The sequence below is a fragment of the Diabrotica virgifera genome, chromosome 1 (assembly GCF_917563875.1).
Source record: "Diabrotica virgifera virgifera chromosome 1, PGI_DIABVI_V3a".
NCBI lineage: Eukaryota > Metazoa > Arthropoda > Insecta > Coleoptera > Chrysomelidae > Diabrotica > Diabrotica virgifera.
In genome coordinates, this window is record NC_065443.1 from 293,026,477 (window position 1) to 293,040,876 (window position 14,400).

Below are 14,400 nucleotides of genomic sequence, written 5' to 3' on the forward strand. Positions count from 1 at the left end.
GTCACTCTGTCAGTGTCAAGGACCAGTGAGAAGTTAGCTGTTAAACATAAACAGATCATAGGCGTACATATTGAATCAGTCACAGTGAAAAGGGGTCATTCCGACATATTTCCACTTTCTGTCGAATTTGCATCTAAAGGCTGTATGACACTATGCATTTTCTTGTATCATTTCTAATATCGTTTCTTGTATACATTTTCTTGTATCATTTCTTGTACGTACATTTGTGCCCTGTATGACACTATGCAAGTTCTTGTATCGAAAATTGTATGAAATTCGGCACGTGATTGGTCGAAATTTTGTTTGTCACCCTGTGTCACGTTATGGTAGTTGGTAGTACTGCATCTACAGCTGATTTTAAGGATTTTATAAAATTTATAAACTTTTAATTAACATTTTAATGTTAACCAGAATTTTACGTTGACTGTTTGAGGTTGATTATTTGTGTTTCTATTTTGTTTTGATATTTGTGCTAAAATATTTTCATTAGAATTATCTTCAGTTTGATCCAAATTAGGAACTATTGTATTTTCGTCTATTAAAAAATTATGCACCATGAAACCTACATTTAGATATAGTTTGAACTTTATTAGAAGCTAAATATATGGTTATTAGTAGAACAGTATAGTCCATACCAAACGGTATATTAAGTATCAATAAAAGATTTATAAATAATACCTACAAAAACACAAATAAATTCATCAATACATGATCCCATTTTCATTTCAGCCGCCATTATGAGTAAGTAATTATGACATTTTAGATGTTTTACCAGCAGGTTTTACGTTTTTGCTCTTTGCGCAGAAATTGGCGCAGTTCTTGTACAAGAATCTGTGTCTGACTCAAATTCTTGTATCGTTTCTTGTATCTGTGTATGACACTATGCATTTTTTTGACATATCAGAAACGATATTAGAAATGATACTGATGACACTATGCATTTTCTTGTATCATTTCTAATATCGTTTCTGATATGTCAAAAAAATGTATAGTGTCATACACAGATACAAGAAACGATATCAGAAACGATACAAGAATTTAGACACAGATTCTTGTACAAGAACTGCGCCAATTTCTGCGCAAAGAGCAAAAACGTAAAACCTGCTGGTAAAACATCTAAAATGTCATAATTACTTACTCATAATGGCGGCTGAAATGAAAATGAGGTACTTAATATACCGTTAAATAGGTACTTAATATACCGTTTGGTATGGACCATGATACTATAAATAAAGTTATTTATAGATCAAGTAAGTGTTATTTATAGTATCATGGTATGGACTACTGTTCTACTAATAACCATATATTTAGCTCCTAGTAAAGTTCAAACTATAAATTTAGGTTTCATGGTGCATAATTTTTTAATGGACGAAAATACAATAGTTCCTAATTTGGATCAAACTGAAGATAATTCTAATGCAAATATTTTAGCTCAAATGTCAAAACAAAATAAAAACACAAATAATCAACCTCAAACAGTCAACGTAAAATTCTGGTTAACATTAAAATGTTTATAAATTTTATAAAATCTTTAAAATCAGCTGTAGCTGTAGATGCAGTACTACCATAACGTGACACAGGGTGACAAACAAAATTTCGACCAATCACGTGCCGAATTTCATACAATTTTCGATACAAGAACTTGCATAGTGTCATACAGGGCACAAATGTACGTACAAGAAATGATACCAAGAAAATGTATACAAGAAACGATATCAGAAACGATATTAGAAATGATACAAGAAAATGCATAGTGTCATACAGCCTTGAAGGCACAGATTCTTGTACAATAACTGCGCCAATTTCTGCGCAAAGAGCAAAAACGTAAAACCTGCTGGTAAAACTTCTAAATGTCATAATGGCGGCTGAAAATGAGATCATATGATTTATGTCTTGATGAATTTATTTGTGTTTTGTAGGTATTATTTATAAATATTTTATTGATACTTAATATACCGTTTGGTATGGACTACTGTTCTACTAATAACCATATATTTAGAATAACTTTGGGTTTCATATTGCATAATTTTTTAATAGAGGAAAATACAATAGTTCCAATTTGGATCAAACTGAAGATAATTATAATGCAAATATTTTAGCACAAATATAAAAACAAAATAAAAAACACAAATAATCAACAGTCAACGTAAAAATTCTAGATATTATAACATTAAAATATTTGTTTTTAAAAGTTTATACAGTCGAACCCGCTTATTAGAATCCCTGTTATAGGAATATCCCGGTTTATGGAATATAACTTCGAGTTACCGAAACGTTTCCATTTACTCCTTAATAAATTTATCCTTTTATTGGAATAGGTTCTAATTAGATAATACCGCTTATTAGCATATTTTGCAGGTCAACGACTATTTTTTTTTACAATTTTACTAAAAATTTAAATTATGTTTGGTTATTATGGTCAGTCGTCAAGGATTATGGATTAGATATTATTAGGGTAATAAATATTTATTACTTTGTTACGAGTACCAATTCGATTTTTAGCCGACAAATGCATGGGTCATAAAGTAATTTTTATTTGTCTACACAAAGGCACTGTTGCCTGCTATAAAATTGTTAGAAGCAGTTTATTTAGAATTCACCCAGAGAGGCTTATGGCTTTGTTAAATTCACTTCATCCATTTCTTGCCGCCAATAAAAGTTCCATTCAACCAATGGATTAAGGATGACCGCACGGATTAACAACAAAAAGCTATAATTACCGATAATTTCTCAAGAAAAAATAAGTAATTTTGTTATATGCATTTTAATAAGAAAATATTTACATATCTACATATTGCATACATTTTATATTAATTACCTACTGCTACTGTATTCATTCACATATATAATATAATGTAATTTGGTATTTAACACATACATAGATAAGTAGTAGTTACACTACTGTATTATTGACGTAAAAAGACCTAAAACCATTTACATATACTGATTATGTAGGTGTACATATATGATATACATATTGGCATAGTATGTAAAACTACACATTGGCATAGTATGTAAATAATATTATTACGTATATTCGGTACACTTATTTCGACTAGCCACCAATGATCGGTTATTAGAATATCCCGGTTATAAGAATATTTTTGCCTGGTACAAAGGCTATTCCAATAAGCGGGTTCGACTGTAAATTTTATAAAATCCTTAAAATCAGCTGTAGACGTAGTACTACCATACCAATGTAACGTGACAGGGTGACAAACAAAATTTCGACCAATCACGTGCCGAATTTCATACAGTTTCGATACAAGAACTTGCATAGTGTCATACAGGGCACAAATGTACGTACAAGAAATGATACCAAGAAAATGTATACAAGAAACGATATTAGAAATGATACAAGAAAATGCATAGTGTCATACAGCCTTTAAGTCCACTTTACATCAACAATAATTGGACAAGAAAATTGACAACAAGTTATTCAAGGTCAAATTCGGCCTATACAAAACACAATTCTACATCCAATTTTGCCGTGAATAAAAAGAAAATAAAGAAATTTGACAAAATAAAACATATCTAATTGTTCTATTTCATCAAATTCATTCATTTTCTTTTACAAACCATACATTTTGTACTCGTCAAATTTGGCCTTGAATAACTTTGTCAATTTCTTGTTCAATTTATTGTTGATGTAAAGTGGACATAACGTACGTAAACACGTCTAGTCCATATGAAATCACATCCCTAGATATACAGTGATGAGCGCACTAAATAACCGGCAAAATAACGCAAAAGATGGAAAACATTCAAGTTTTTAAGGAGCGTTCAAGTATTCAGGCCGCGTCCCACCATCAAATAATTTGATCAAACGGATCAAACTGGTTTGAGCAAACTGAAAGTGACGTCACATCCTGAGTGTTCATTGTGGATAATAATGAAAAATTTTAATTTTAAATAAAGTACAAACAAGTTAAGTCCGCGTCCCACCATCAAATAATTTGATCAAACTGAAAGTGACAGTTAGTGACCTCACATCCGGAGTGTTCATTAAAATTGTGGATAATAATGAAAAATTTTAATTTTAAATAAAGTACAAACAAGTTAGACAACTCAATACAAAAAATTTGATCAAACTAGACTGATAGTGAGAGCACAGATTTTTAGAATTTCAAAAAAACTGCAATTGTGACGTCACTTTGACGTACTTCCGGAGTTTGCTGTCACTGTTTGATCAAATTATTTGATGGTGAGACGCGGCCTTTAGACAACTCGATACAAAAAATTTGATCAAACTAGACTGATAGTGAGAGCACAGATTTTTAGAATTTCAAAAAAACTGCAATTGTGACGTCACTTTGACTTACTTCCAGTACTTAGCTCAAATTGTTTGATCAAATTATTTGATGGTGGGACGCGGTCTTTACGTAACGCGGTTTTTGAAGATTTTTGACCCCCCTCCCCCCCTACGTAACGCACCTTAATGGGGCGTTCACGTATTACGTAGTGCAATTTTTGAAGATTTTTAACCCCCCTCAACCTGCGTTACGTAATACTTGAACGGCCCCCTAGATAAAAAGAGACGAACCTAGAAGAGGTGTTAAATTTAGCGATTCATATTATATTGATTCTTTCCCACCTTTAGACGTCTCGGACGAGTTTGAGAAATGCCACTGTCACAGTGACAGTTTTAGTTGACATACTTCTCTGATACGTCTATAAAGGTGGGAAACAATCAATATAATGTCAATTTATGTTACTATCGCTAAATTTAACAGCTCTACTAGTTTTATTTCTTTTTATCTCACAATTTAATATGTTTTCCATATTTTGCGTTATTTTGTCGGTTATTAGCGCGCTCAAAAGTTAATAGCTCAAAAGATGGAAAACATAATACATTGCGGAACAAAAAGAGATGAAACTAGTGGAGGTGGAAATTATCGTTATAAACGTACATATTAACCCTTAAACGTCCAAGGGTGGGTAAAACATGTCCACCTAATGCATATTCCCTTGTAACATATTTATTACGTGTTTAAAAATTTTCCAAAAATGATTTATTGTTAAAAAGACAGCCTTTTATCGAATGCTAAATTGGTTCAACCGATATTTTTGAAAATAAAAGTAATATCTTGAGTTAAATATGGGTGGGCATAAAAAGTACACCCTTGGTAAAACTTGTTACTAAAGGTTTCTATATAATTTCTCGTTGATAGGAACACAATCCATATAATTATCGACGTATATTTACATAATCGACATAATTATCCGCCAATGAGGAGGCTGAAAGAAGAATGTGAAGAAAATCGTCAAATCTGAATTACTGGTTTTTACCGGTATGTTAATTTTGATGTACATTTTAATGTTGTTGTAAGGTTTGTAAATTGTTTATCTTAATATTTTAGAAGATGCTGTGTTTATTAAGCATAAGATTCTTAAGTTTAATCAATTTCCAACAACTCTCAATAAATATATGTATTAGCTATTTTCGAGGTGGACATTTTTTACCCACCCTTGGGCGTACGTGAAACCTAAAAAAGGTTGGGCGTTTAAGGGTTAATTAACATTTCATAGTTTCCCACAGACGTATCAGAGCCATCAGAGAAGTATGACAACTGTCACTGTGACAGTAGAATTTTATAGGGCTTTTCATTCACAGTCATTTGTTTCGAGCTTCTGTCATATGTCGTATAATCCGTGTATATTAATATTATACACAGATTATATAACATAATGACAGAAGCTCGAAACAAATGACAATCGATGAAAAGCCCTATAAAATACTCCCGTCCTCCCGTCACAGACGTCTAAAGATGGGAAACTATGTAATGTAATGTTAATTAATACATTTATTAGTGGAGTCACTGAAGGTGGATATCAGCTATTACCTCCGATTTCGTTGAACCTCCATGGATTTGCATGAAAATTGGTGAGTGGTTAGAGGATATCTCAAGGAACAAAGGTGACATTGTGCCAACTTGAGCTTTTACCCTGGGTGTGAATGCCACCCCTTCTCGGGGGTGAAAATTATTATATTAAAAATAACCCCATAATTCGATAGAGAGACAAATTTCAAGCAAAATTTGTTATATAAAGTTATTAAAATAAATCAAAACTTTTTAAGTTATTAAAGATCAAAGATTTTAATTTTTCTTGAGAAAAATGCATGTTTTTAAGCAATTTTTCATCAATAACTCAAAAAGTGTAAGTTTTTACAAAAAAGTTATTATTATCAAAATTGAAGCTAGTAAAAGATGAAATAAACCTCTTACTAGTAAAACCTTTTAATGTTAACTAAAAGTGAGTTATAGGTAATTGAATGTATATTCTTTTCGGCGAGTAAAACACTCTAAGTATTCAAGCTGAAATAACGGGACATTCATGCATTTTATAACATAAATGTATTAAACATTTGTCAAAGTACTTAAAAATATCTATCAAATGAGCCCCCGAACATGTTGATAGCGTTAAAATTTATGCTCCAAATTTTTTTCAAAATTTATCTTTTAAAAATTTTTCCAAAAAATGTTATTGTTTTTTTTTTTAATAACTCCGTTCATGTTTACGATATCAGGTTCACCTAAAAACTGTTTGAAAGTTAATTCCAAGTGCTATTTAAGCACGTTGAACCTAATCTTTTACACTCCTTACTTTTTTAAATTAAAGGTTAAATGGCCCCGGTTGCATGATTCCCAAAGCAAAATTTAAGATTTAAACGTTTGTATCTCGGTTATTTTTTACCCTATAGAAATAGTAAAACAGGTAAAATATTTGGCACAGAAAAAAATAAAATTAAGTTATATATAATTTTTTACGTATATTGAGTATTTTTGAAGTATTATCAAAAGAATATGAGAATTACAATAATTTTAAAAATTATGATTTTTTAAATTATATCTTTTTTTCAAAAATATGCATTCTAAACCGGTCAAAATTATCGAAAACATTACTTAGATACGCTAATATAAAGAAGTTCTTGTAAGGATTACTATAAATTTTTGTGAAAATGGCGTATGTTTTATTTTTCACTTTTTCCTAAAAAATTCGAAACGGTTCTTTTATTTTCATTATAATAACTTACTTAATTGTGACGCTATTACCTTGTTCTGAAGCTCATTTGATAGGTATTCTGAAGTACTTTGACAAATGTTTAGCAGGAATATTTTATATATTGCATCGTTTTCCCGTTATTTAGGCTTGAATACTTAGATTTGAGTATTCGTCGAAAAAAATACACATTCAATTGCCAATAACTCACTTTGAACTAACATTAGTTTAGTTCTTTATGTGAGGAATGTATTCAATTTTTTATTATCTTCAATTTCAGTAATAACAACTTTTTTGTAAAAGCTTATAGTTTTTGATTTATAAGTGAAAAACCGATTTAAAACATGCATTTTTTTACGAAAAAATAAAATCTTTGGTCTTTAATAACTCAAAAAGTGTTGATTTATTTTAATAACTTTATATAACAAATTTTGCTTATATTTTGTCCCTCTATCGACTTATGGTATTATTGTTAATAAAATAATTTTCACCCCCGAGAAGGGGTGGCATCTACCCCCAGGGTAAAAGCTCAAGTTGGCATCATGTCACCTTTGTTCCTTGAGGTATCCTCTAATTACTAACCAATTTTCATGAAAATCGATGGAGGTTCAACGAAATCGAAGGTAAAAACCTTCAGTGACTGCACTATATAACGATAATTTCCACCTCCACTAGTTTCATCTCTTTTTGTTTCCATCTTTTGAGCTATTTTGCCGGTTATTAGCGCGCGCATCACTGTATAGCATAGATATATAATAGAGCATACCCCACAAACCAATTCAGTTGGAAAACTAATCATCTCCTATAAGATTTATTTTTTCTTGTGTACTCTCTCGCTCTCTCCCCTACGTCGGGCCATAACCTCCCCTAGCATCCGCTTCCAAGTATCTCTGTCCTTGGCTGCTGTTCTCCAGTTATCCGTCCTCAATATCTCTTTAGTATCAGTTCTCACTTGGTTGATCCACCTCTTCGTTGGTCTTTCTACTGACCGACGTCCCACCATTGTTCCACTAACGCCCGGTTTCATAATCAACTTTAAGTGAACATTAACTAAAATTCACTTTAACGTTGACATTTACCCATTGATAAAGGTACCAACTTAAAATTTAAAGTCCACTTTAACTGATGAAACCGAGCGTTAGATTTCTGTCATTCTCCATTCTTATAAGGTGACCTGCCCAGCTCAATCTTTGTATTTTTGCATAATTTGCATAGGGGCTTTTTTGTAATATTGGTATATGTACTATAACTGGTGGTTTAACCTTATTCTCCACATACCATTGTCGCTGATGGGTCCCAATATCATTCTTTTAAAAGTATTGATAAGGTTTATTGTCTTTTTCAAGTTTCGCTGTTTCCTTGCTTGTATTGGGCTTTAGTTTTATTTGTGTTGACGGTTAGCATTATTCCAAGTTCTCTCCCTCTCTCTCTCTATCTCTTTCTTCTACGCGTTATAGCCCGAGTCGTTCACCCTCAATATCTCTTTAGCATCGGTTCTCTTCTAGGAAAAACATTCGTGAATATCGTTTATATGTTAAACAGAAGATGCCCAAGATGTGGGCCTTGAGGAACTCCTGAAGGAACAAGATTTCTTTTGGAAAGAAAATTACCAATGTTTACAGTCTGTCTAAGATTAGATAAGTAGCTGCTAAACCAAGAAATCATTCATCATGGTGTTCATCAACACCACTCATTCTGAGCTTATGGACCAACATTACATGAGACACCCTGTCAAACCTCTTGGAGAAGTCAGTGTAAATTGTATCAACTTGATACTCCTTCTCCAGTGAGACAAACAAAAAATTTACAAAGTTAATAGGTTCGGCTCAGTAGATCTACGGGGTCTAAACCCAAATTGTTGCTCGAGTAAAGGAGTTAAAAAGTCACAAACCAGACTCTTAAAACACTTTGGGTATCACACCAAGGGCGCTAATAGGACGATAATTATAAACAATAGATTTATGCCCATCTTTAAATATTAAGAAAACTTTCTTTCCAGTAATCTGGAAAAACACCAGTTTGAAGAGAACAATTAAATATGTGATACAATGGCATGGAAAGATTAAAAATGCATTTATTTAAGAACAAAGGAGGTATACCGTCAATACCTGGGCCTTTATTAATACCAAGAGAAGAGAGCTTGGAGTATATTATATTTCTCATATTAAAATTGTATTTAAATTTATCATATTACATCAACATGTTATGGCTATTATTACATTAAATATCTTGTTAAATGTTTGCTTCAGTATGCAGCAGTAGGGAAGATTCTCTTTCTGCGTATACTAACATAGGTTGGATTGACTTACTTTCTGTTGACATATTAATACTTCAATGAGATGTCCTGGGGACGTGTTTCAACCTTAGATTAACGAAGACGAAAGATATAAGATATAACCAAAGAATACTAACACAGTGGGTGTGTTAGTATTCTTTGATATAACGTTCAGGCAAGAAACAGATGTGCAAAGGCTGCCAAATATTCCAAGTTGGGACAAATGGGTGGGATGGGTGGGAGGGGTGACAGGTACGTATTCAGGAAAATTTTGGAATATTAAAATACCGGCGATTTAATTATTAAATGATTTACTTAAAACAACTAAAACTTAATATGAGTACTTATACGTTATTATTTAAAGTAATAATATACGTTATAATACGTTAATATAATTAATATAATACGTTGATAATACGTTATTATTTAAAGTATAATATAGAATTTGCAAGTGTTGCAGATATTAGCAATAGGTATATTATAAACTTTTTTTTCAAGAGAGGAATGCATTTACTACGCACACCCTAGCGCCTAGTCTTTCGCTCTAAGGTAGTGTGAGACTCTGTACTTGTAATACCCACTAAACCTCTCTATCTCATGTTCCATATCCGGAACTTTTCTAGGCGAACGAAACGTTGCTGATATTAGCAACCAGAAAATAATGTTAATTTGTGAAATAGTATCCTCTTACTGACAGAGAATTTTATTATCTAATAAAATTTTATTATAATGGTGTATTCTAATATTGATGTAGGTTAACACAATCATTTTAACTAAATTAGAAAAATGTGACGTTAAAAAGTTTTGCTCGGAGATATGGATCTTGTTATCCTCAAAAAGTTTTTTTATCCAAAAGATTATAAAATACTTGGTTATTTACAACGGTTACATTTATTCTTTTACCTATATTGATATGATGTTGTAAAATTTTTTCTGCAGTGCTACAAATTAAAATAACATCAGTTGAAGGGTAAGTTAATGCATTCCATTTATCTTTCTGATTAATAAATGAAATAAAAAAATCATTTCTGTCTCCACACAGGCTCTCAATACAGTCCTCACATTTTAAGTGGGCTGCAATTCTACGTACAACGTAGCCGGAAATGTATGTTATTTCTTCTTTTTTATATTCCGAAACATTTATACAAGATATAATTTCAGACAGATTATTGCTCTCGTCCAATGTGTCATCAACTTCATCTACTATTCTCTCATTGCTACACGATTTATTTATGATTTCACAAAGCTTCATAATTGATATCATTTCCAAAGGAATACAATTGCCTATAAGTGAATCTCTTAATTCAAGATGCAGCATCGTTTTTATACGCACTTTTGAATTGTCTGACTGTCGGGTTATTGTTGTTACCCCCCATCGATCTAATCAACCCAAAGAATAATTCGACATGATCTTGACTCAGCTTGTATGTAGGAATGTATGCTAATAATTTTGTTTGAACTAATTCTGTATATAAATGTCTTAAACTTTTAATGCAAAACAAAAAACCAATAATACCTATTTTCTCCATCCTGAATGTAAGTGATTCCAAATAATCTGAGGTCTCATCTAAAAAGTTTACAATAGAAATGTAATTTTTTTCATTAATTGGTTGCTTGTATCCCTTATGGTAAATGCTTCTAGAATTAAATATACCAAATAATTTATTAATAACTCGGATAAATTTAACAGTTGCTTCGGAGTTTTTAAATTGTTCTATTTGCAATGTTTCATTTAAGAATTCAATAGCATCAGCTACAGAATCGCCGAGTAGTTGTGTTGCTAATCTTACTTTCATTTTTTGATTTTTATATGATATGTGCTCTTTTCTCAGTTTATTAGCTAAATGAACACCCTCATGTTGTTGAATTTCGTTAAGTTTTACTATATAATCCCATTTTATAACTTCACCGTTGTCGTCACGTAAAAATCACATTTATCACCTAAGGCCTATGGTATTGCTTAAAAGTTTAACCATATGACAAGGATAAAAAAATACTGCAATTTCACGGCCTGATGTAGGATCTAAAAAGGTAGATTTCAAATTTGTTATGTCGAAAATACATCCTAACTCTTTAGCCATTGTAACATTATTGGCTGCCCCGTTAAAAGTGACAAAAACTATTTGAATTCCTGTTTCATGAGTTAGATTTAAGCACTGAAGTAATAAACCGGTTTCGTTAATCTAAGGTTTCAACTACATGGCTTTGTAAATGTCTCGATAGGTTATTTTTCCAGTTGAATCGCATAGAACAAAAATTGCACCGAAATGGTTTTCCACCAGTGTGACTTCGCATATGATTTTTCAACGTAGATATTTGTGTAAACTCTTTGAAACAATATTTACACTTTGAATTTTTTTTCTCAGAATGAAATCTCATATGTTTTTTTAAAAACGTTTTTGTTTTAAATCCTTTCAAACAAATTTCACATTTATGTGGGTTTTCACCTGTTGTTTGATCAGTTTCTGGAGACATGCGGGAACTAGTATCACAGGCGATTTGTTGTAAAACTGTTTCTTCTGTATGTAGCACCATATGTTGAGTTAATTGATCACTTTCTGAAAATTCTTCAGAGCAAATGTTGCATTTAAAAATTGTTTCTTTTATGTGCCATTGTAAATTTTCAATAGAACTATCTATTTGTTTAAATTCTAGAGAATCAACAATACATTGCTGAGGTTCTTCAATGTGTACAAATTTATGTTGCGCCAGTTGATCATTTTCTGTAAACTCCTGGGAACAAATACCACATTTTAACTTGTTTAGATGAACTTTCATTTGAAGATTCAATTTTTGTGGATCAATAAAAACTTGTCCTGGAGAATCTGTTTTATGTGTACTTCTGTGCAGTATGCATTCGTTATTATTACTGAATTTTTTATCGCAAATATCACATTCAAAAGGTTTGTCTTCAACGGGTTTCTGTAGATACGTACGTAATATGTCACTTTTTTCTTCTGTGTGCAGCCTCATATGTGTATCCAAAATGGTATTTTCCGCAAAATCCTCATAACAAATTTGACACTTAACAGAATTTTCAATGGTATGTGTACGTTTATGTGTGAGGAATTGATCATTATCCCAAAACTTTTTATAACAAATATCACATTCAAATGACTTGTCTCCAATGGTCTCCAATTCAAATGGTTTGTGCGTACTTAAATGTCTTTGTAAGTCATAGTTTCTTGTAAACTTTTTAGAACAATATTCGCATTTTAGAAGTTTTTCACCAGTGTGTAACCTTATATGAATGGTCAGTGAACCCTTGTCTTTGAACTGTTTTGGACAGATTTTGCATTTAAAAGGTTTCTCTCCAGAATGAATTCGAGTATGATGAATGAGGGTAGTTTTTGCTGTGAATCTTTTTGAACACACCCCACATTCGAAAGGCTTTATTCCTTTGTGGCTAAATAAATGGCGGTTAAGATTGGTCTTTGTTGTGAAATGTTTAAAGCAAATGGTGCATTTGAACGGTTTTCCCTCAGTATGCAAACGTAAATGATTTTGAAATAGAAACTTGATTGTAAACTGTTTAGGACAATATTCACATTTTAGAAGCTTTTCACCAGTGTGTAACCTTGTATGTCTGTTCAATGCACTTTTGTTTCTGAACTGCCGTGGACAAACATTACATTTAAAAGGTTTCTCTCCAGAATGAGCTCGAACATGATAAATGAGAGAATCCTTTGTTGTGAATCTTTTCCCACAGATCCTGCAGTAGAAATTTTTTATGCCTTTGTGCGACACTAAAAAATGGCGATTAAGAGTGGTCGTTGATGAGAACTGTTTAAAGCAAATTTTGCATTGGAACGGCTTCTCTCCTCCATCCTCCAACATATGACCAATCACACTACCGTTTACAGCAACTAGAGAATGAACACCTAAAATAGTATTACAAATCAAAATGGAGGCGAGTTTCACAAACAAAAACTGCAAAGTGCAAAATAAATTAAGTTGAGCTAGTGTTAGAGCTAAACTACCTAGTATAAAACATGTTTTTAACCCCTTCCGCTCCAGACCACTTTTTGAGATAGGGAGCTGTATACCAGCAAAAGTTTTTTAATGAAAATACATTTTACGATAGTTATGATGTATAATAGAAGAGATATTCACCTATGGGGCCAAAAAAATGTTTGAAGCAATTTGAATTTATATGACAATTTATAGTGTTTACCAGAATATCCACATAAGGATATTTGGGTGTAATAGTATATCCACCCTTGGATATCGATTGTACTACCAAAATCTGCATACCATTAAAATGTATCTATGTCTATTATTTAATTTATAAAGTCACGCTAAATAAAAATAAAACATATATAAAAAGACAGTGAACAATGAACAAACGTCGACCTTGAGCTGTATACATTATTCTGGGAATTGTGTAAAAAAATGGCTAACCATGATATCGCCGTATGGATATCCATGTCCTACCGTGATCTAAATTAATCTACAGAGCACTACATCACTTTTACAGTGCAGTAATATCCCTATATGAATATCCGTATGTGGATATCGTGGTAAAGTTCGCCATACCTAAAAATATCCATACGTGGATACGATGGAGCGGAACAGGTTAATATTCTCAAAAGGGATTTCACGAAAACTACACAAGTACTGATATGTTGCTAATTTAAATTTATATTTATTATTACAAAAAAAACCTTATGTCCATTTGTACACACTAGAACAGTGGTTCTCAATCTTTTTGAGTCATGTACCACGAAATACTTTTTATTTTTTTTGGTACCACCTAACTGAAATACCTATCTAGCTAAGTGATCTAATTAACTGTAATAGTGGTGCTGATTTTGGCTGTTTTGCGTTTTGTGCACCACCTCAAATAATAATATGTACCACCAGTGGTACATGTACCACAGATTGAGAACTGCTGCACTAGAACATACATACATATCTACCGTCCGTACAGTAGAAGAGTGGAAGTTTCAAAGGTGCTAAGTGCCAAACTTGTTGATTTTGAGTAATTGCCATATAGTCCAGAAAGCCACTGCGCATCCGCTAGGAAAAATATTCTAATTCGGATTTTTTGCACAATCTTACTCAAAAAGGACTCCTTTTAACAAATTTGCATGTTGCCAGGACCAAAAGGTGGTCAAAAATTT

General features: G+C 32.0%; 1 protein-coding gene across 2 annotated transcripts in view; it reads right to left on the reverse strand.

Moving 5' to 3' along the window:
* Positions 1-2,836: 2,836 nt before the first annotated feature.
* LOC114328936 (zinc finger protein Xfin-like) overlaps positions 2,837-14,400 on the reverse strand; it is a 129,883-nt gene continuing 118,319 nt past the window's right edge. Inside the window, exon 5 of one of the 2 annotated variants that reach the window (XM_050651652.1) lies at positions 2,837-13,158. In XM_050651652.1, coding sequence (XP_050507609.1) covers positions 11,456-13,158 — 1,703 coding nt within the window. In that variant the 3' untranslated portion in view covers positions 2,837-11,455. The remainder of the gene's footprint in view (positions 13,159-14,400) is intronic. The other variant, XM_050651641.1, reaches the window with a different exon arrangement.